Here is a 23,714-nt window from a genome sequence, read left to right as displayed (position 1 = left end):
CTACAACAGTTGCTGTGGGTCATTTTTAGATCTACTTTGCATAGATTTATATGAAATATCAGGCTGGCTGTTGGCAGCAGAGAAAACCGAAAATATTTATTTCTGAAAAAGGGCTCATCCTCTCCAGGTCCTAAGGGAACACTGTACAAGCAATGTGTAGCTTTATTGCTTCTGAGCTTATCAAACCAATAAGCCAATACCAACAGCTTTGAAAATCGATATTGAAGTTCAGGAAACAGCTATTTGTGCTGCACACTGAAAATTGGTGCTACTAGTTGATGGGGAATATGCCTTACACTCTCAAATGGGAGCAACTTCTAGTTTACACATCCTGAAAATGCAATTATTGGAGTCAACTCAGTATATAACTGAAAGATATGAATGCAATGCAAGTACATTCAAATAAATGGACATTAATCAAGCAGTTAATGTGACATTCACCAAACATTCATTGCAGGTCATTCAAATATAATTTAAAACAAATGCTCCAGGACGATACCCTTGCAAATGTAGCATGAATGTCATGTTCACTGCTTTAAAAAAATAGGCCCCCCTGTTGCAGATAGACTTTAGTCCAGCTTTTATATTGTAGTTCTGGGTCTGGTTTATGTAAATATATTACTTACTTTTCTGGCTTAAGGTCTCGATATATAATACCAAGAGTATGAAGATGATCTAAAGCAAGTGCCAATTCTGCCAGGTAGTATTTCACATCCTCTTCAGTGAACATTACCTACATAAAAAAAAAAATACAAGTTCTGTATGTAACGTCATGCAATGCGTGAGTGTGTGTCACAATGCACATTGCAGCATTTTGAATTACACTGAAACATACTAAGGAAATGCAGTTCCAATGCAAACAAGTTGCAAAGCACAGCATTGCTCTACTGTGCGTTGTGGCGATTGCAATGTAAAAAATGGTGCATATTCAGTTTTTGGGTGTTTGGTGCATTGCCAGCACACTCATTTCAATAGGCTACTAACTTAACACAACAAACCAGGACAGCAAGATGTGACTAATTCCCTGGACATCAATTACCTATTTTAAGCTTCCTGTTAAAGACATGAGCACACTGAAATATGTTTGCACCCATCCAGGGTGCAGCTACACATTTCAGGTCTTAATTATTCCATTAAGATATGGCTATGGAGGCATCACATGAGCAAACACACAATAGTAGCTGTGGAAAAATGTACAAAGCAACAATCTAATACTGACAGTTCCAAATCGCGTGACAAATCCCACCCTATTGTCAGCAAATGAACCATGCAACTCGAATTTGTGGTGCCAAACTGATTTGAACAGAAAGGTTCCTGCACTATTTTCTGCAATTTTAGGTGCGACTTGCATAGACATCTGTGCATGATGTCCCACAGATATTAGGCAAGTCACACCTGAAAACGCAAGGGCCTGCGACTTTAAAAATCGCGCTACTTCAACTGAAGTAGCATGATTTCAAAGTCGCATTCATTGTGTACGGGGGCCAAGTATCAAAGCCAAACTCCAGTTAAAACATATTTTAGATAGAGTCCCATCAGTTTTTATTACCATCTGAGATTTTCTGTCCTGACAAGTGATGGGAAATCTCCCCAAAAAGAGACACAGACAAAAACAAAACATTTTTTTTTTAGAGTGGGGAAGAGTTATAACCTCTGACAAAGTTTATATGATTGGGCATTTCTGTTCTGATGACAACTACACCCCATTTAAGTGAGAAAAAATCCCATAAAAAAAAAAAAAAAAGCCTGGAATTAGGCTTTAAAGCCTCAGTTTTTACAGCATTTTCAGCAGCAGATTTAATCACTTACTGGGTATGCAGGTTCTTTATGTTTTAATCCTTGCCTATTTCCCAGTTTAAGCTGGTGCCATGATTATTGCCCCAGTTTGTCCATTTCAAAGTTGCTCCTTGGCCTTATAGAGTCACCCTTTGCTTGTAGGGACTGGAGCAGTGTCTCCCTATGTTGTGTACATCATTGGAAACACAAAGCCGTAGTCTAGGTAGGAAAGACACTATCCCTGCTCCTTACTCCTCCAAGCTAACAGACTGACATAATGCACTGTCCACTGTTAATTCATTCCTGTGAAGATTTGAAGTTTAGCCAGTGGCTGTCAGAATATAACAGCCCAGCAAAGAGGCTCATCCATCTTGGCTGTATAGCATAGATGGAAGGATCTGTGATTTATTTTTTTCAGGTCAAACAAAAGAAAAAGTGCAAAGCCAGTCTTAAGCTGGGCTCACACACAGTTTTTGTTGTTGAACGAAAAGTCTGACAGATCTCGCCTTCAGTTCTTCTGTATTCTGACAGGGGAACTACCCCTCACAGGAATACACTGATCAGCTCTTGCAGCAATTGGCTGTAACTGCTGATCTAAAGCTCGATTTACAGCATGAACGTTGAACTGGCTTCTGTTGTACAGACATTGGTACACATGTACCAAAAGTTGTCCAGTTTCTGCTGAACAGCTGAATTTCAGTACATGTGTTCCTGGCTTTAACTTTTAAAGGAGTATTCGTGGTACGTTTTTCAAAATTAAATGACAGGTCTGCTTTATTCAGATTGTGACTGGGTAAAAAACTTTTAGCAATTAGTCAAATATACAAGCATAAGATGAAAATTAGGGTTGGTGTTTTGTTTTTTAATTATCTGAGATAATACAAAATGAAATGAAAGATAAAACTTGCCTCTTTGGATAAACGTGTAAACAAATCTCCACCCCTGAGAAAATCCAGAATAAGGTATAATTTGCCTTCTGTTTGGAAAGCTGAAAAAAAAAAAAAAAAAAAGAATAGATCACTTATTTTTTGTTAATGCAAATTTAATAGGACACTTTTTTGCACAAGAATTTCTAGAAATGCATGTTTTAGAAGTCAAGCATAAACTATATTAAACCCAAAAGTAAGCTTTTATTATACCGTAGCTTACCAATTCTTAGAAATGATGGCTGCATTAGTTTTGTTTTAACGACTTCAAATACCAGGCACTTAAACACCTTCCTGCCCAGACCAATTTTGAGCTTTCGGCGCTGTCGCACTTTGAATGACAATTGCGCGGTCATGCTACACTGCACCCAAATGAAATTTTTATCATTTTTTTCCCACAAATAGAGCTTTCTTTTGGTGGTATTTGATCACCTCTACGGTTTTTATTTTTTGCGCTACAAATAAAAAAAACACGAAAATTTTGAAAACAAATGTGTTTTTTTGTTTCAGTTTCAAAACTTTGTAAATAAGTACGTTTTCTCCTTCACTGATGGGCACCGATGGGCGGCACAGGTGGGCACCGATGGGCGGCACAGGTGGGCACCGATGGGCGGCATTGTATTATGTTATACTGTACTAATGGATGCCAATCAGTGCCAAACAATGCATGCCAATCAGTGATGCCCATTGTGGGCACTGACTGGCATCCCTGGTGGTCTAGGGAGGATTACCTTTTGCTGGGCATCCCTGGTGGCGTCCCTGGTGGTCGTGATAATCGATCAGCACAGACCCCCCATCAGAGGAGCAGCCGATCGGCTCTCCTCTACTCGCGTCTGACAGACGCGAGTGAGGAAAAGCCGATCACCGGCTCTTCCTATTTACACTGTGATCAGCCATGATTGGACACGGCTGATCACGTGGTAAAGAGTCTCCACCGGAGACTCTTTACCGAGATCGTAGTTGCCGGGTGTCAGACTGACACCCTGCAACAATGATCGCCGCGATGCGCGCAGCGGCTCATAATCCTGATCACGTCATATGACGTCCGATCAGGATTATGCAACCACTTTGCCACCGTCAATTGCCTATAGGGCGGGCGGCAATTGGTTAAGCTTTATTTTCACTTGGTGATCCTGCCAGCAAGTCTGTTTTTTTAATGGAGCAAGCTGTCCTGCACATACAGAAAAGTTAGGAAGAGAAACCATTTAACGCAGACCGGGTGGCTTACAGTGGTCTGTTTTTATTTGAATAAGCAAGGGCAGTCCTGAATTCTAGATGGAGTATGTTCTGCCAAAGCTAGAACATTAATCACCTCTTTTTTGTTTTGCACGACTTCCCGTGCCTGCCCTGGTGATTGATGTAAGCCACCGCCGTGGCTCTGTCAGTCCAAATCCTGTCAGGACAGTCCCGTAATTCGACCACCAAGATTCTATGGCCAGATTTACTGCCTGAAAACTTCCAACAAAGTTGATAGGCAAGGTCCTCTAACCTGGACCATCTCCCCTGGACGGAATCTTCTTCCAGGGCTGCATCTGTTAACACCTTGCAGGATTAAGATTTTTCCCTCCTGCTGGATAACAACCAATTTAGGCTCTGACCTATGTCAGGAGCCAAGCGTATTGAAAACTAACAAGGCCTGAATCTTCTTTATTCCAGACCGACAGGATGGTGTCTTGTAGCAGTCTTTGAATAAAACTGCGCGTGGGGGGCGTGACCGGATGTGATTGCGGCAGCAAGCTTTTCTACACAGCTCCGCTCATCCTGCTACTATCCGTGATTTTGGAGTGCAGCCGGCCGGGAATACAAGGCACCATAGTCCGGGGGAAAGTGTACTGGCTCCGGAGATGCGTTCATCGGCATCTAAACAGCAGCGCAGGGCCCAGAAAGAGCAACGCCGCACTCGCTCCTCACAGGACACGGCCGGAAGTCCCGCCCCCGCCATCTTGTCTTCACAGAGGGCAGAGCAGTGTGTAGCGCGCCGTGGGACGGGATGGAGCATTCTGCTCCTGCAGCGGAATTGGGAGCAGAAGGTGAGGGGCTTGAGGACCATCCTATAGCGGTGGATGCTGAGGCGATCACGAGACCTATACTGGAAGCCATTAATGTCAGTAAGTCTGAGCTGATGGGGCGAATCGATCATTTGTCCTCTGAATGCACACTGATACGCCATGACCTAGACAAGATCCGGGGCAGACTTACTACAGTGGAGGACAGGGTGTCTGGAGTTGAAGATGCCACACATTCACAGGCAGCCCAGGTAGCTGAACTCCGTGACATGGTGCGGAACCTCCAACGCAGAGCGGATGACGCCGAAGACCGTCAAAGGCACAACAATGTAAGGGTGGTGGGCCTGGCGGAGGGATCAGAAGGGGACAAGCCGGTGGAGTTTGCTGAGGCTTTGTTCAAAAAAAATTTTTCCCTGGAAGATTTACCCCCCACTTATGTGGTCGAACGGGCGCACAGGGTCCCGACGGGCAGGCGGCCACCAGGGGCGTTCCCACGACCTTTTCTTGTCAGATTCCTGAACTACAGGGATAGAGACATGATCCTGGCCAAGTCTAGAAGAACACAAGAACTGTTGTATGAGAATTCCAAGTTAATGCTATTCCCTGACTTCTCTGCCGCCACACAACAACAACGCCGATCCTTTACAGATGTCCGCAAGAGGCTACGCGCGAAGGAGATACCATACAGTATGCTATACCCGAGCAGGCTTCGGATCCAACACAAAGGCAGTGTGAAATTTTTTGACAACCCTGCGGAGGCCTGTGACTGGATGGACAAAGAACTGGCTTAAAGGCATGGGACGTTGGGCGCGGAGTTATTAATCAGCCACGGCTGTGGCGGAATATTGTGCCTGTTGCACACTTCTGTGAAAAGTTGTCCGACACAAGGACTGGCCCACTGATGCCTAGAGAGTTATTCAGCATCCTGTTGGTGGAGACGGAGCCATGAGTCGGGGGTCCTCCGGCAGAACACCCCCGCCGGCAGACAGTGGAATGGAACGCGACCCTCCTATTGCTCCGGAACATTTTTAGACGTACCTGCAACAAGGGTGGAGGAGGCTCGTGCTGCATCATACGGTACTCTGGGGTTGCTTGAAGGGGGGGGTGAGTTTTCCCCGGAGGGGTCGGGGAGCCCACGGTCCCTTTACTCTTCACGTTTTTTTCCTATTTTTCCATCTGAGTTTCCACTTATGTTTACCCGAGGCTACTCATCCAATCATCCTTATGTTTTTGTCCCTTTGCCTTTGACTTTTTTTTTTCTCTTTTTTTTTTTATTATTATTTTTCTTTTTTCCCTGATCTCAACCACTTGTATGGGACTATGTTGGCACGTATCTGTGCCCTGGTGCGTGCTGTGCTCCAATAGTATGCTCACTTCCTGGAGCTTAGGACCAAGGAAGACACGACGGAGGAGATGTTGCCAGACTTTCGATTACAGCGGTTGGACCTCACCGCAAGTTTTTGCTGGTTTCGTTATGGGAGGAAGCTTCATATCAGGACACTTTGGTTTGATTTTAAAACGGGTGCTGGTATAAGAGCAGGGGTGGGAATTCGGTTTGTCACGACTCAGAGTCTCGGGAAGGAGGTATGGTTCCTTAAGTTAAGGTTTTATGCCATGGTACCGGTGGTCCGGCCTGCACTGTACGAGTGTTATTCTGTTGTGGGATAATGGTGGATAGGTTGGATATTGTCTCTTGGAACGTCCGAGGCCTCAATCACAAATTTAAGAGGGCCTCGGTTTTCCAATATTTGAAACAATACAAACCCCATATAATACTTTTCCAAGAAACACATCTAGATGGAGCCAAAGTATTGACTATGCGGAAGCCGTGGATTCAGAAAGCTTTGCATTCCACATATTCCACTTACGCAAGGGGAGTGTCCATGCTTATTAGCAAGGCTATTGCCTGCACGGTACATCAAGTTATTACTGACCGGGGGGGACGATATGTGGCAGTGGTGCTGGAAGTGTACTACCAGAAGATATTGTTGGTCAATGTGTATATACCCCCCCCCCATTCCAGGTTCAATTATTATATGATATGTTTGCCAGCTTGGCTGAATTTTTACATCTACCCATGGTGGTATTGGGGGATTTCAATGCTACACTGGATGCGGTATTGGATTCCTCCAACCCAAGTAGGGGAGGTTCAACCGAACTAAACAATTGGGCCATGGGGGTGGGACTGACGGAACTGTGGAGATGGAAGTGTCCGGTGGCCAGATGCTATTCTCACGTGTCCTCAGCCCATGGCTCAGCAGCGAGAATTGATCTGGCCTTTGGTAACGACAGGTTGCTGCACAGTGTGGAAAGGGTGGAATATTTGCCGGGGGGCATATCGGATCATAATCCTCTCTCCCTCACCCTGTCGTTTCCGACTGGATCCGGGAAGAGGGGATGGAGGTTGTCTGCCAGTTGGTTACAGAAGGAAGACGTGCTCTCCCAGCTTAACCCTGCTTTTCAACATTACTGGTCGGAGAACATGGACACCTCGGATCCACCTGTGGTGTGGGATGCCTTTAAGGCAGTTGCCAGGGGCGAATGTATATCAGCAATAAAAACAGCTCGGGTCAATGATAACGAGGAATTCCTCTGTTTGAAGCAGAAGGAGCGGGAGTGTGCGGAGGCTCATGCGGGGGCCCCGACGGGGGCCACTCTTGAGCATCTCATGACGGCTAGGAGGAGTTTGTCGCTTCATATTAAAGAATTGACTAGCACTGAATGGACCACTACTGCCCACAGAGTGTTTGCTGAAGGGGACAAAAATGGAAAGCTCCTGGCCACATTGGTGGCTGATAGGCCGCCCCTGGTGCACATTCCTAAAATTAGAACTGCATCAGGTGCCTTGGTTTCTGACCCAACCTTAATAATGCAGGAGTTTGTGACCTTTTTCACGAAACTGTACCGGCCCATCCCTAGGTATGACCCTGGAGCTCTGGACTCCCTATTAGGGGGTCTGCCAATCCCACAACTGGCGGAAGACGACTGCTTGACCCTTGATTCCGCCATTACGCTTACGGAAATTCAAAAGGCAATTTTCTCGTTTCCACCCAATAAGGCCCCGGGACCGGATGGTTTTCCAATAGAATTTTATAAGGTAAATGTAGAGCTTTTGGCCCCGCGATTTAATTGGCTGCTACAGCACTGTCTTGATGTGACCTCACTGCCGCCCTCCATGATGGAGGCTTATATGCTTCTATTGTTGAAACTGGGGAAAGATCCTACTGAGTGTGCATCCTATCGTCCCATAGCTCTCCTAAACACGGATCTTAAGGTCCTCACGAAAGTCCTAGCGACCAGACTTGCCAAGGTCATTCAGACGGTGGTGAACAGCGACCAGACAGGGTTCATGCCTGGCAAATCAACAGACACAAACATAAGGAGACTTTTTACCCATCTGCAGCTCCCGCCAACAGACTCTGACTGTAGAATTGTGGTGTCCATAGACATAGAAAAAGCGTTTGATTCTATTGATTGGGAATATATGCTTAGAGTGCTAAAAGTCATGGGTTTTGGGCCACAGTTTTGTAAATGGGTGTCCATGTTGTACACGAATCCTAAGGTGGCTGTTAGAGTGGGAGCGAGGACCTCTGATTTTTTTGCGGTGGGCAGGGGCACCAGGCAAGGTTGCCTGTTGTCTCCCTTTTTATTTGCCCTGGCTATGGAGCCCCTGGCCATCGCACTCAGGTTGGCAGAGGGGATTCAGGCCATCAGGGTGGGGTCTATCAGGGAGACTTTAGCCCTCTATGCGGATGATATGCTTTTGTTCCTTAATGACCCGGAGGAGTCTTTGAAAGAGGCGCTGGCTGTCTGACAGATTCGCCGTCTATTCGGGTCTTAGAGTGAACTGGACGAAGTCATCCATCCTGCCGGTGGATGAAAAGGCCAAAGCCAGGATGGATCCACACTTGCCACTTCAATGGGTGGATTCCATTAAATATTTGGGTGTAACGGTCACTCCCCGGGTGCGCGACTATTTCTCCTTGAACCTGCTTCCCTTGCTGGGTCTCCTTAAGCATAAAACGCAGGCCTGGGTTAGACTGCCCCTGTCCCTTGTGGGCAGAATCAGTTTACTTAAAATGAAGCTGATTCCGGTAATCCTATATTATCTGAGACATGCCCTGGTCTGGATACCAATGTCCTTTTTCAAACAATTAGAGGGGATTATAAATACATTTCTCTGGTCGCCAAAGTCACCTCGGATCGGGTTGAAGGTCCTACAGGAACCAACAGATGGGGGTGGCTTGGCAGTTCCGGATTGGTTCAAATATTACCTAGCGGGCCAGATGGTGTTTGCACGTCGGTGGCTGCTGTCCGACAACGGTGACGCGGCGACGGTACTGGAAGCCGCGCACTTAGGTTCGTACGAAAGCTTACGCCTGGCGCTTTTTTCGGGGAACTAATTCAGATTTGCCCATCACCGTAACCATGACGGCCACGATTAGGGCATGGGAAAAGGCACATACTTTGGCTGCCCCTAGTTATGAGGGAATATCTCCGTCCACACCTCTGTGGATGAATAGGAGGCTCCCCCATTTCTATGGGCTACCTGATCCAATGTTATGGGCGATTAGAGGCATAAAGACGCTCGTAGACATTACTAACCTAGGGGAATTGCAGTCTTTTTCGCAGCTACAAACTAGGCATGATCTGCCTAACTCGTATTTTTTCTGTTTTTTCCAACTCAGGCACGCATATTATGCTCAATTTGAGGAGTTGAAGGTGGCATCTCTGCCTTCGACGCTCGAATTATTGCTATCCCGGGAGGACCTATCAAAAACGCTCTCCGTAACTTATAAAGGAGTTCTTTAAATGTTCGCCTAAGGCAGTCACTAGGTGCAGGACTGAATAGGAAATGGAGGTCCCTGATCTACAGACGGAGGACTGGGACGATCTCTGGGCTCAACCTTTTCGGCATCTTGTGTCGGCCAGGGATCACCTAATACAATTTAAGTTCTTACATAGAAGCTACTACACACCGGCCAGATTAGCCAGGATATATGGATTAACGACGGCGGAGTGTTGGAGATGTGCTTTTTCTCCGGCCGATGCCGACCATATATTCTGGAGCTGTGCTCACATTAGGAGGTTTTGGCAGGAGGTTACCTCCTGTATATCGGAGGTAGTGGCAGTACAGATCCCCCTGACGGTGCGGGTCTGCCTATTGGGCTTGGTAGAGGAGGTGGTGCCGTCTAGGGCACTGCGAACATTAATTACCATCCTGCTATTCTATGGTAAAAAGGCCATCCTACTTAAGTGGAAGAATAAACAGGCTCCGAGTATAGGTTTTTGGAAACATCTAATCAATGCTATGCTGCCGTATTATAAAACGACATACAGGGTGCGGGGAACTGTACACAAATTTGATAGGGTTTGGAGAGCCTGGTACGAAGCGGAGGGCACTGCGGGCTAGGCCCCGGGGACTTGCTGTGCTGGGGTTGGCTAAGACAACAGGGTCCTGTTGATTACGGTTTAGAGGTTGTCCTGAACAAGGAAATGGGGAGTGCATTGTAATGATATACTGCTTATAACTGATATGTTGTAGATGGCTGTCGGTACACCGGCTCATAAGTAATAGTTTTTGATGAACTGCAGGAACCTGGATCCGAGGTACTAGTCCGAGTATTTTTGGGGGGCTGAGTCGTGACAAACAGGGGGAGGGGGGTTGGGGGGGGGGGGGTTGTTAGTAGTTAGTCAAATTGTTTATATGTTAGGCCCTGCGAGGCCAACGGTTGGGGTACTGCTATGTTGGCAGGACTCAACCTGTGCTGTAAATGTTCTTATAAATTGAAAACTCAATAAACAGAAGTTTTAAAAAAAAAAAAAAAAAAAAAGAAGAAAACTGCGCGTAAGGGACGGCCTTGAAGGAGGCCACCATTTCCCCTAAAAATCTCCTGGAGCCAAAATGAAGGAATTTTCCTTTCCTGATAAGTTGAATTAGTCCTGCAATGGAACCGATTCACGTCTGGGGTAAGAATACCTTCTTCTGTATGGTGTCTATAACCAGCCTCCAAGTAACCTCCTTGATGGTTTTAAGGAGAATCTTCCTAGGCTGAGAATCCAACCTAGAGATTTCAGCTATCTACAGCTGAGATCAGACTCTGGTCTTAGACCTGAGACTGAATGATCTATTCAAAGTAGATCTTCTAATAGGCAAGGACCACTATGCTTTGAGCCTTTAACCTGGCTAAAGGAGGTGTCAGAATTTTTCAGAACACGCGTAGTGCTGTGGCTAATAATTTTATATTTCAAATCGCAGAGATTTCTGGTAAGCGGGAAACTGACACATGGAGATATGCAACTCCCCTGCTTGCAGGATGGACACAGCCGATCGAATTATGAAAGTATCGGATGTTTAAGTGCCGATTCAGATCTCCGAGATCTAGAGTGGGTCTTACCTCTCTGCTTGGCTCTGGGACCTTAAAAGGTTTGAGCCAAAAACCCTTGTTCCACTAAGGGAATCTCTGATATCACCGACTGGGATAAAAGCTGATCCAGAGACCAGAAAGACTTCTCTTTTTTTCTTTTTCTCTGGAACCATAGGAGCATTCTTTGAGGAGAGGGAGACTCTTGCATAAAGACTGCAGCATCAGCAGCCCCAAGGACCCCACAGGCAGCACCCAAACAGGACCCGAAACCCAGACCTTCAGATCGAAAGCAGACTGGGCCATCTGGGCTCTTGAAACTCTAGATGTAACCTAGAGAAAAGAAAAACAAAAAAAAAAAAAAAAAGCAAAAAATAACTCAACATTGTTCCTGCCAGACTTTGAGAATCGCAGGACCCTTCCCCTCACTCAAACGAGTGGGGTTGCTCCTTCATGAGAAGGCCTTAGCATTCTGCTTCATGGGCTTTCTGCCCCAAGATCCTGGTGCTGCCACTGTCGAGACCGCCTAAAGGCAGATAGCCCCGGCATTAGGAGAGGCTGCATGATTAAAAGGAGAACTGTTTGAACCTCCTTTATTGGTAAAGAGAGCTTCACCCCTTTTGGATGTACTTATCCATTCTAAATAGTCGTACCCCAGGAAGGGACACAGACTGACTAAGGATTTCAACTGGTGCTTCGGCTGATCAATATCTCAGCCATGGACCTCTGCAAAAATGCACTAGTCCAAGTATAAGCCATAGGACTTAAACGATCGAGTCCTTCATAGCATCTGTGAGACACAGTGTCTCAAATACACCACCCCCTTGCTGGGCCTGCTGATCAGGCAGAACTTTCAGGTATCTCACACCTGTTCCTTAATGCCTTGGAGTTCACATTCCAATGCATTGGTGTGACTCAAAATGTGCTCCACCAAAATAGTGGAGCAGACGTTAAAGGGTTAATGGACTGAGCTACTCTAATTGCAGCCAGAACTTAACTTGCTGGATCCTTTAACATCAGTGCATTATCCACTGGACATGTGATACTCTGCTCACAGAGGTGATTGCAGCATTAAGAGCTGGAACCCCCCATTTCTTTCATAGAAATGTTCCCATTCAGAATACATAAGCTATGCATGAATAGGAAAAAACATCCCCAGGTGGGGGAGGTTCAAATGAACCCTATTAGAGGTAGATACCTCAAGAGCCTGTGGCAGGCAACAAAAGGGTTAAGTAAGGGAGTAGATAAACACCTGACTTGTGCGGCTACTCCCTCCCTGTTAGGATCCTCTGAAGAGGAAAAATAAGTATCTTCCAATATTTGGGAAGATCTACATGATCCCCAGCCTCCTGCGCCTCAACAAAAGTGCCAAGAGGACTAGATGGGAATCTGCTATGTTTAGTCCTACTGTGGAGAGGCATCATAGCAATAATCTTTTAAATGGTAGAAGAAAAACCTGTGTTTGTATGAAATGCATAGGGACAGAAGTGTTCTACCCTTGACGGCTCATCTGACTGGCTGTATTTTTCTTTTTACCTCTTGGGGAGAAAGACATTCTTTTGGAAGGGTTTTTAGTTTGTTGTATACCATTAACCCCTTAGAACCCTTAGAGGGGTTCCTGGTCCTTTTGTCACTCATAGCTTACAGTACAAAGCAGAGGCAGTACCAGCAAAGGAATGTTACACTTGCCAAGCTATAGTACAGTACAATAACTGCTATTAACCTTAGCTATGCAGAACAATGTTGCCAAAAGGAAAATGCCTGTGTCACCAAACCTGACCAGCAACCACTCTGCTCTGTCCCTCCACCGCCAGGCAGTAGCTTTTCTAGCAGAGCTCTAACTACTTCCTACACGTGTGGCCGGTGTCTGACGCCATTTAGCCACGGCCCCCAATGCAAAAACGCCCCCCCTTCCTGTTTCAAACAGGGAAGCGAATCTCCCGTGTGAGCGCTGGCATCATGGCAGGCGGCGGCAGGGATCAAATCCTCCGCTCGGCGAGGGGCAGCGACTTTATTTAAAGAAAAAGAGGCAGCTGGCTGGCATTCAAATAGATCAAAATCGCCAATATGGGGGCCCAGGAAGTGATCAGACCCCTCTTCCTACCTGAGGGTCTAAACTGGTTTGAACGGAGAGGAGAGTGGAGCTTCTGCAGTTTCTAGCATCAGAATGGTGAGTGCTCAATACAGCCTCCAGTGGTGACACAGACATGACACGACAACACAATACATGGAAGGAGAGATTAACCCCCCTACCTTTCCTCGCAGCAGGGTTTGTCAGAGATGAGAAAAAAAAACAACAACAAAAACACAATCTTTGCCCTTCACGGTAGGCTCCGAGACTTTGAAAGGAAACATTCAGGAACAGGGGTACACTCAAGTAATCCCGCAATCCTGAACCTGCGAGAAGACCCTGCCAGTAAATTTTTATTGGCCTTACTACCAAAAAGTACTGGATCCCAGGGCCCAGCTTTAAAAGCATTCGCAAGAAAAACCTCGTGTCTTCGGATGACAAGGCCCGGGTACCATTCATTTAGTCCATTACGGAGACATCAGAACGGATCAGAACGGATCCAGGATGGCTGGCTCTCAAAGGATTACTGCCTGTGGAGCTCAGTACACACATCCTTACACGTGCCCAACACCTTAGACACTGGTGAAAAAACTGAGGACTATCAGTAATGGGAGGGGTTATATGGGGGAATATCACGCCTTAGGGGGCGTGCTAGTGTCCAGCACCTGATAGAGCCATAGTAATAACTATGTGGGTTATATCGGCATGTGTCCCCTTATGTAAGAAAAGAAAAAAAACATCAGTTTTCCGAATCTGAGCAATCGCTTTTAAGGAAACATTGAATGCTCTCACATCAAAAAAAATCTAGAGATTTTCCTTCCAAAGAACAGGGTTCTGGAAAAAAAGGACGGTAGAACAATATCTTGGCTTGGATAAAAAACTTGATATTACCTTTGGTAAAAAGGTTAGGATGAGGACGCAATACTACCTCATCCTTCTGAACAAGAAAAATATGTCTCTTTACAAGAAAGAGCATCCAGTACCGATAACCATATCTGCTGCAAGAAAGGTATCAGAAAAAATTGTTTCCTTGTCAAAAAAGGACCAAGGGAATATGTTGTATCAGCCCAAAAAAGGCTGTTTTGTAATGCCAACAAAACTAAATTGAAGTCCCAAGGGTTCAGGGGTTACTTTACCGGAGATTAAGCTAAGTTACCCCCTGAATGGACCAAAGAATATGAAGCAAGTGGTCGTTGAAATAATACTGATAAGGCTGAGACCTGTCCTTAGAAAGCACTCAAGGCCAGCTCTATTTCTCAACCCATGTGCAGAAAAAAAAATAAAAATAAAATCAAGGATTATCTAGACTTATTTCCTGGGGTGCAGCTCCTGGTTTCACACCAGGAGACATGTTTCCCAGACTCCATAATATATAACCATGGAGGCTTGCTCTGCATATGCCCATGTTTCTTCAGAGTGTGGGCCTCAATAGCCAAACCGTTAAATGTATTGTTTTTAAAGTAGGATGGAACTTCGGACCCTGTGAGAGAAGGTCTGGCCGCGTAGGTAGGGTCTATGGGTTCCCTACTGCCATCTCTATGATCTCAGCATACCAAGAATTCCTGGACCCCGCCGGGGTTATAATAATCAAGGACTTCCCTTCCTGCTTGATCCTGTGAAGAAGTTGTGGATGTAGGCTGAATAGGAGGGAATTCACAAATCGAATTCCACGGGAATAGCAAGGCATTGGTTCCGCATGCTAGGGGATCCTTTGTTCTTGACACAAAGTTCTCAATCTTATTTGTTGATCCTGGATGCAAACAGGTCTATGTCTGGGATTCCCCATCCTTGACATACGGACAGGAAGATATGGTGACTCAAGTAATCTGCCTGCCAATTTTCTATTCCTAGAATGAAAACTGCTGATAGGCAAAGTACACTGTTTTCTTCCCAAGATAGGATAAGCTGCACCTTTCTCTGGGCCGCACAACTTCTTGTGCCCACTTGGTGATTAATATAGGCCATTGCTGTGGCATAAATGGATTGACTCCTAGCAGGACAAAACCGAACATTTAGGCCTCAGAACCAAGAGTTCTGCCTGAATTTTTAAAATGTTAATGGGCAAGGCCATTTTTTATCTAGGCCACTTCTCCTGGACGTGCAAAGATAATGTGTAGTGCTAAATATTCTGACCTAATAAAGGAAACATATACATGTAATCATATAAATAACTAAGGTGGATACTAAAGTTTTAAGGCTTGTGAAAAATATCAATACACAGTAATAAAACCAAATAAATCTGTGAAAGCGATTCAGAAAGTACTGGGTAAAATACAATGGTGTTTTGGATCACAGTCCAAAGAAGCCAAGTCCATAAGAAGTGGAGAGAGAGGTTATTCCCCCATTCTTAAAGCGGGAGTCCGCTGGGACTCCGCGTTTTTTTTTTTTTTTAAAGCCAGCAGCTACAAATACTGCAGCTGCTGACTTTTAAAATAGTGACACTTACCTGTCCAGCGCGCCCGCGATGTCGGCACCCGAAGCCGATCTCTAGATCGTCTCTCGGGTGCTGCCGCCGCCATCTTGGGTATGGGAATCAGGAAATGGAGCCTTTCGGCTTCATTTCCCGGTTCCCTACTGCGCATGCGCGAGTCGCGCTGCGCAATAAGGACGGTCCCCGCTGCCTCTGGGATCTGTGTGTTTCCCAGCAGGCAGCGGGGCACTTGCGGAAAGGGGCGTAATCTACGCCCCTTTCCGCAGAGAGCTATCCCGGAAGTGGGTGCAGATACCTGTACTGTACAGGTATCTGCACCCCCCTCCCCCCTGAAAGGTGCCAATTGTGGCGCCGGAGGGGGGGAGGGTTCCGATGAGCGGAAGGTCCACTTTAGGGTGGACCTCCGCTTTAAATGGGCTGGGATGTGTACTCCCGATAAACCGGATGGTGTACCTATGGATGCTTGTGCAGGTTCATATAGAAAAGGTGAGGTATTCTTACTGGAAATGGTGGACCCAAATACCATATGGCAGTGAGTCAAACAAGCTTGAAAATCCTCTGTTCTGGGAGATGTCACGCTGGATGCAAGGATGTACAGCTCCAAATCTTATGAATGACCGGCAATAGGCACCCTGCAGCCAGATGGGTCCAAGACAATGCAGGACGTAGAGGTGGGTAAGTAATCAGCGGAACCCAAAAATGTAAGGAAAAATGGAAGAGGGCTCCATATAGTGCAGGTCAACCAGGGATGGTTTATTCAAATATAAAAAAATCTTACAATAATATGCAAGATACAGAATCTAAAAGTGATCACAAAAATCGATAAACATCCAAAAGCAATGTGGAAGACATATTAATGCTAGCCCAACACGTTTCGACAACAAAAGGCTGCGGGGTGCCTATTGCCTGTCGTTTATATGATTTGGAGCTCTACATACTTCATTGCATCCACTGCGACATCTAGCAGAACGGAGGATTTTCAAGCTTGTTTGACTCACTGCCAAATGGTATTTGGGTCCACCATTTCTGGTAAGGATACCTCACCTTTTCTATGTGAACCTGCACAAGCATCCATAGGTACACCATCTGGTTTATTGGGAGTACACATCCTAGCCCATTTAGGAATGAGGGAATAACCTCTCCCCACTTCTTATGGACTTGGCTTCTTTGGACTGTGATCCAACACACCATTGTGATGTAATCAGTACAATAATTCTGAATCACTTTCACATATTTTATTACTGTGTACTGATATTTTTCACGTATATATTTTTACAAGTACTAAAACTTTGTTACCCGCCTTCGTTTTTGATATTTATATTATTACATGTATACGTTTCCTTTATTAGGTCACAATATTTAGCGCTACACATTATCTTTGAACTTTGTTTGAGTGTTAGCTGCTTTTTGTACACACCTGTTTTATTTCACGTTTAGCACAGAATTTCCCCTCCCCATTTTTACACTTCTCTTAGACAGCTGCCTCTTTCAGGACTGTCCCTCATTCTAAACAAAAAAAGGTTGGCATATGTCGATACTATTTTCCAGTTAACTGAAAGAAGGATTTCCCCCTTCGCAGATGTTTGGATGTTAACTATAAACCGCACTTAGCCTACAGCACCTGGTATTACCAGGGGGTCTTTCATCTGGGTACTAACCAGGCCAGACCCTGCTTAGCCTCCAAGATTGGACGAAATCGAGCGCTACTAAGGTGATGTGGCCATAGGCTTTGGAGTCAGACACATTGGGAATATAGAGCTTGAATTCTCAGTTTGAAGCTGATAGGATACTGCTTTGCAGCAATCTAGAATGAGACCAAGCATAAAGAACGGCCTCGAATGAAGCCACCATCTTTCCAGATAACCTCACGCAAAGTTGAATAGGAGAAAAAAAAACATCTTGCTTCGACTACCTAGATCAGACCTTTATTGTGCTGATCTTAGTCTGGGGTACGAATACCCTTTTCTGGGTGTACCTATGATCAGACCCAAGTATTTTCTTCATGTTTTAAAGAGGATTCCTCCTAGGTTGAGAATTTGACCTAGATATTCCAGGTAGTTGAATGTGGTGACCATATTTTTGATCTAAGTGAGCTACCAACTGGTCTAACAAGAACAGATCGACTAGGTAAACCATAATCGTTATACCTTGGGCCCTCAATCTGGCTAGAAAAGGAGCCAGAACCTTGTACTTGAGGTGTAGCATCTAGATTGGAAAGAGCAGAGCTATGCACTGAGAAGATGATTTTCCACTTTGAAAGAAATTATTACTAGTGAGTGAGGAAATAGGCATATGGAGATATGCATGTTCATGCAAAAAGGGAGAGATTATATTCAGCAATTGAATTTTAGATTAACCTCCCTGGCGGTACGATTATTTCGGATTTTAGGTGCTAAAAGCGGTACCATTATTTTGCATGAAAATTTGGCGTTTTATATTGTAGTCCTGTAATTCTTAGGAATAACTCTCTTAAATCTGTCCAAACCAGAGTCTAGCAGACATCCCGGGTATGATAAAGTTTGAAAAATGAAATCATAAATTATAATATAATAAATAACTATAAATAATTGTACCAAATAATAATATAACAATAATAAAAATTATTCAATAATGTAATCAAATCAAAAACACTGAAATTTGCTCAGTTGCAGAATTGTCACTGTCATTACTTCAGTATTTGATGACGGATCTCCCCACAAATCGCTATCCCTCAATTCTGCGAGTGATTCCAATTTATTATCGCTGTTTTCTAGCTGGTCTAAAACCATTTTTGATGTAAAATGACAGTTTGGTTACTATGGACAATCTCCAGTTTCCAGGCATAAAGAACAGTTTTTATTATATAAAACTGCATGCAGAGCACTGGGCAGACCACTAGGGACAAAGGGGATGTGAAATATTTACATACAGCAATGTAATCTGTAAGATTACATTATACTGTATGTATACTGTGTTTCACTTTTTGAATTTGGCGCCGATCTCCGACCCTATGCGTCGCAACGCTCGCAGGGCACGGAGATCAGCTCCGTGATAGATCGAGCGAGGCACGGCTCACTCGTACAGCGGGGAGACAACGCTGGATCCGAGGGAGAAGGTAAGTAAACCTCCTCCTGGATCCAGCGATGCGGTCCCGAGTCTGGCTCGGGGTTACCGCTAATGGTACAAAAATTCCACCCCGAGCCAGACTCGGGAAGACCGTCAGGGGGGTTAAGATCTAAAATGTTTATTTGGATTTAACCAAATCCCAATCTCTGCTCTTACATAGGGCCACCATGAACACTTTTTGCCAAAATATGGTCCAATGCTAGAGAGAGAGAAAGATTGTTTTTCTCTGGATCCTTAGGAACGTTTTATCTGAGAAAATGAGACGGAAACTCTTGGAACTCCAGTTTGTACGTTGGAGCTACTGAGGAAGTCCCCCATTCATCTTGGCATTCCTTCTGCCAGATCCCTGAGAACTGTAGAATAATTCTCCCTATTGAGCGAGCGGGGGTACCTTCTCATGAGGAGGCTACAGTATCTTGTAGGCTTCCTCCCTCAAGACCTCTTTTGTTCCTGGGGTTAACCCTGAGGATTACCCTATGAACCGGATGGCAGAGGCCTTTGGGACTGCCTGGAGGCTGATGCCCCTGGCACAGAAGAAGGAACTTTGACAAACACAATTAGTCCTTCATTTAAAAGGCAAAAGGAGGATATTTCTTTTACTAGAAATTCTTTGGATATATCCAAAATATCCCCACATAGCTGTCTTACTGCAAAAAGGAAGACTAGCCAGGAGCTTTTTGCATGACGCTTAGCAAATTTGTCATAGCAGCTATTGCAAACATAAAGCTGCCTCCTGTACCTGCTGAGCAGGATAGCCTAAAACACCTATTAAAACTGGTTTCTCAACGATTTAACCAATTACTGTCAGCGCAGGCCGAGACACTCGGCAGAGAGAAAAAAAAAAAAAAAAGGTTTTTTTTTTAAAAATAGGAATTCCAATCTTTTATCCATTGGATCCCTAAGTATTTGAGTAATGTCTGATGGAAAAGTCAAACGTACTCAAAAAAGGATATAGTAGCATTAATTGCTGGTATACCCCGCTTAGAGAATTTTCTCTACCATAGGATAAAGTGTGAAAAACTTTTTAGAATGAAATAATGCTTATGGGTGATCCTCCAGATACAATTTTTTTTTCTCCCAACAATGAATGGACAGGAAAAGGCATGCGCAGTTTGAGGAGGTTTTAGTGAACCCAACACTCAGTTAAGGATTCATAAATGTGGAGCGGATCATTCAGCAAGAAATTGTACCATCAATCTTATAGATTGTGAAAGCTGGCTCTCCCACAATTGCCATCTCAGAAGAGGAGTCATCAGCCTCACCACGGTCGCCTGAGGGAATAGTCTTCTCCTGCCCCTAGTTCTTCAGTCTGAGGGTCTTAGGAAAATGGAAACGAACCTGTCGCATCTTGACCATACTGGGATGCAATTGACCACTCTGGGATGCGATTAAAGTTACTAACATATTGCGACCCTACGCAAGGGCATGATGCTTACAGTTTATGGTGCAGAGCTGCGGTGTATGCAGCTCAATATTTGCCAAATCCTGGCCAGTCCTATACACAGGGTCACGAGGAACAGGGGTCCACTGTAGCAGACCAGTCATGGACAGTGCCCCACCAGCGCTCTCACACTGCGTTACAGGATCATAAGGAAATTAAAGTAACTATCTCAAAGCGGAGAGTCCAGAGAATGGGAGGGATTATGCATGGCTGGGTTTCAGCTTTGCTAATTGCCATTGTACAATCACCTGGAGGTTGGAGAATAACCAGGTGGTCTAAGAATTTGCATATTGATTTGTCCTGTGATGTATGATCAAGAAAAGCAAAACTTACATTTTCATTCAAGGTTCACATTACTGGTAAAAGTCTGACACACTAAAAGACAAGGTGCCAAAACAGACCGTTACTGAATCCCACGCTCATTATTTAAACATTTAAAATGAAATTCAGTTAAAAAGTCAACATTTTTGAAAACTGGGAGATGACATTATAACAGCTGGTGCAAGTCTATCAGCAGCGAGAAATCTTGTACTCACCATAGTGCAATTTGACAATAAACGGATGATTAACTTCCACCAAAATATCACGCTCCATCTTTGTTCTAACACGATCTCGAACTGTGAGAAAAATAAAAGGAAAAAATGAAAAATTAGAGCAACAAATTAAAGTACAAGTTTCGAATCAATCCAAGCGGTTTAACTTTTGCTTTTGAAAAATACAGAATAGTAAAACTAAACCGATTTAAAAGGGAATTTATATATGACATCAAACAAGGTTCACAACTTTTACCCAGGATTCACACACCTTTGCAAATAGAATCCAATTACAAAAACGTGTGAATCTTAGATGAAAATGCAGTCGCTTTTTTGCGAGAAAAAAAAAATTTGACTCCAAAATGGAATAAATAAACAGATCCCAAAAAGGGATAAGGGTCCACCTACACTAGGGACAAACATTTTTGAGTGCGTTACCCCAACATTTTACATTTGGGATATGCGGCTGCTGTACCATGTGCTTGTATGAAAAACTATCCTGATCTCTTTGTGTTGCTTCCTTTGTGTGAAATCCCTCGTTTTCCTGCCAGTCTCTCTGCTTTCCCATCAGGCTTGTCCTGACCAGCCCCCCCCCCCCCCCCCCCGCCCTTTCACTGTCACTGGGAAGTTCAGTGTGCGGTTGCTTCTCCTCCCCCTTCTTATGCAGCTGAGCACACAGGGAACAGAGGGAATGTGATCACTTATAAAAAAAAAAAAGGGGGGGGGGGTAATATATATATATATATATATATATATATATATATATATTACATCTATACACAAATGTATTGCCTTTCATTTCTATTTTAATCTGAATTAGCTTTCTTACAAGAGGAGTGTTTACAGACCCTTTAAAGGGAAGCATTTTTCTTGGTGCTTTTTTTTTTTTTTTAAACACAAAAGCGCTTCAAAAACTCCTCATTGTAAAAGCAGCCTAAACGGCCAAATGTGCATGGACAGTCTAACATACAGCAACAGTTTAAGCAACATTCCTTTGGAAATATGTCTCTAAATGCCCTAATGTGCATGGACATAACAGAGTTGCTCATACAGGCATTTGGGACTGCAACTTTCAATGTGTGGCCTTCTCATTCATCCGTGGAAGCACATGGGCAATGTGCTGGTCTTTGATAGGATCTTTGTCGATCAATTCTTGTTTATATGTTGCCTGCATCTGGTTGTTTTGCTGGGGTGTCATGGGCCCCTTCCACAGGTCCAGGTCAAACACACTATGGCTGTTGTCATTTGGAGTTATTGCACAAATGTTTTTATACCAATTATCAAGCTGGGTTCTTACAAATATGTGGAAGGCATCTACTCAAGGAAGTGAAGATAATATTAACCACTTCCCATCCAGACCAAAAATAAATAAAAACGATCTCTGCTTCCCAGCCGAGGCGGCACCATTTGTTTGAATGCAGAGGCTGTGCGTGACATAACATCGCGCCTGGCCTCCGAACGATCATAGTGACTCCAGGGACCATCTGGTCCACCGGAAATCTCTATGATCACCATCCGGGGTCGACGGATCCTGTCTCCAGCCTCTATGATCGTTCTTATGATGTAGGGAATCGATATCTGAATGATGCCTGTAGCTGCAGGCATCATTCAGATATACTCCCACAAATCAAGGAAGTCATATGATGTACCTTAGGTGGGAAGCAGTTAATGAAAAGTGTTGTTTTGGATGCATTCCCCCTTTTTATTGGATGTGTTCTTTGAAATATTCTATGGAACAGTTATATTAGGAATTGGGGATTTAATTTCCCTGGCAGTATGATTAGGTCTGGTTTTTGAATGTCAAAGCGGTATATTGTTTTGCATGGAAATTTGGCGTTTTATATAGTAGGACTGTAATTCTTAGGAATAACTCACATATCTGTCCAAACAAGAGTCTAGTAAGGCATCTTGGGTAAGAAAGTTTGAAACATGAAATTAAATTAGAATTTTCTGCCGGGCTCCTCCCCCATGCGTTGCGACGCTCACAGGGAACGGAGCCCGGAATAGTAATAAATTGGGCGGAGGACAGCGCAGGATCCTTAGGACAAGGTAAAAAAACCTGTACCAGGATACTGCGATGCAATCACTAGTGTGGCTCGGGATTACCGCTTTTGGTAATGAAAATTAACCCCGAGCCACACTTAGGAATAGCGCTAGAGAGGTTACAGGACTTTGAAAGTGGTATGGTTGTTGGTGCCAGACGGGCTGATCTGAGTATTTCAATAACTGCTGATCTGCTGGGATATACACAACCATCTCTAGGGTTTATACAGAAAGGTCAGAAAAAGAAAATATCCAGTGAGCAGACTTTCTGTGGATGAAAATGTCTGGTTGCTGTCAGAGGAGAATGGGCAGACTGGTTCGGGATGATAGAAAGGCAACAGTAACTCAAATAACCACTCAATAGAACCAAGGTATGCAGAATACCATCTGAAGGCACAACACATCACAACTCGAAGCAGATGGGCTACAGCAGCAGACCACACCAGGTGCCACTCCTGTCAGTTAACAGGAAACTAAGGCTACAATTCGCACAGGTTTACCAAATGTGGACAATAGAAGATTGAAAAAATGTTGCCTGGTCTGATGAGTCTCGATTTCAGCTGTGACATTCAGATGGTAGGGTCAGAATTTGGCGTAAACATGAAAGCATGGATCCATCCTGCCTTGTATCCATAGTTTAGGCTGGTAGTGGCGTGGGGGATGTTTTCTTTGCACACTTTGGGCTCCTTAGTACCAACTGAGCATAGTTTAAATGCCACAGCATGAGTATTCTTGCTGACCATGTCCATCCCTTTATGACTACAGTGCACCCATCTTTAGATGGCTACTTCCAGCAGGATAATGCACCATGTCAGAAAGCTCAAATCTCAAACTGGTTTCTTGAACATGACAACGAGTTCACCGACCTTCACAGTCATCAAATCTCAATCCAACAGAGCACATTTGGGATGTGGTGTAAAGGGAGCTTCGCATCATGGATGTGCAGCTGACAAATCTGCAGCAACTGTGTGATGCTATAATGTCAATATGGACTAAAATCGTTTAGGAAGGCATTTC

General features: G+C 44.5%; 1 protein-coding gene across 2 annotated transcripts in view; it reads right to left on the bottom strand.

Annotated features, from left to right (window-relative positions):
* RPS6KA3 (ribosomal protein S6 kinase A3) overlaps positions 1-23,714 on the bottom strand; it is a 216,778-nt gene that overhangs the window by 70,265 nt on the left and 122,799 nt on the right. For both annotated transcript variants that reach the window (XM_077480720.1, XM_077480721.1), the window contains 3 exons: positions 20,658-20,738; positions 2,685-2,764; positions 627-733 (listed from right to left, as the gene is read on the bottom strand). In XM_077480720.1, coding sequence (XP_077336846.1) covers positions 627-733; positions 2,685-2,764; positions 20,658-20,738 — 268 coding nt within the window. The remainder of the gene's footprint in view (positions 1-626; positions 734-2,684; positions 2,765-20,657; positions 20,739-23,714) is intronic.

This window comes from Lithobates pipiens, unplaced genomic scaffold (genome assembly GCF_037356315.1).
Source record: "Lithobates pipiens isolate NorthernLeopardFrog02 unplaced genomic scaffold, aLitPip1_a1.2 Scaffold_16, whole genome shotgun sequence".
NCBI classification, from domain to species: domain Eukaryota; kingdom Metazoa; phylum Chordata; class Amphibia; order Anura; family Ranidae; genus Lithobates; species Lithobates pipiens.
This window is presented reverse-complemented; position numbering and strand designations above follow the sequence as displayed.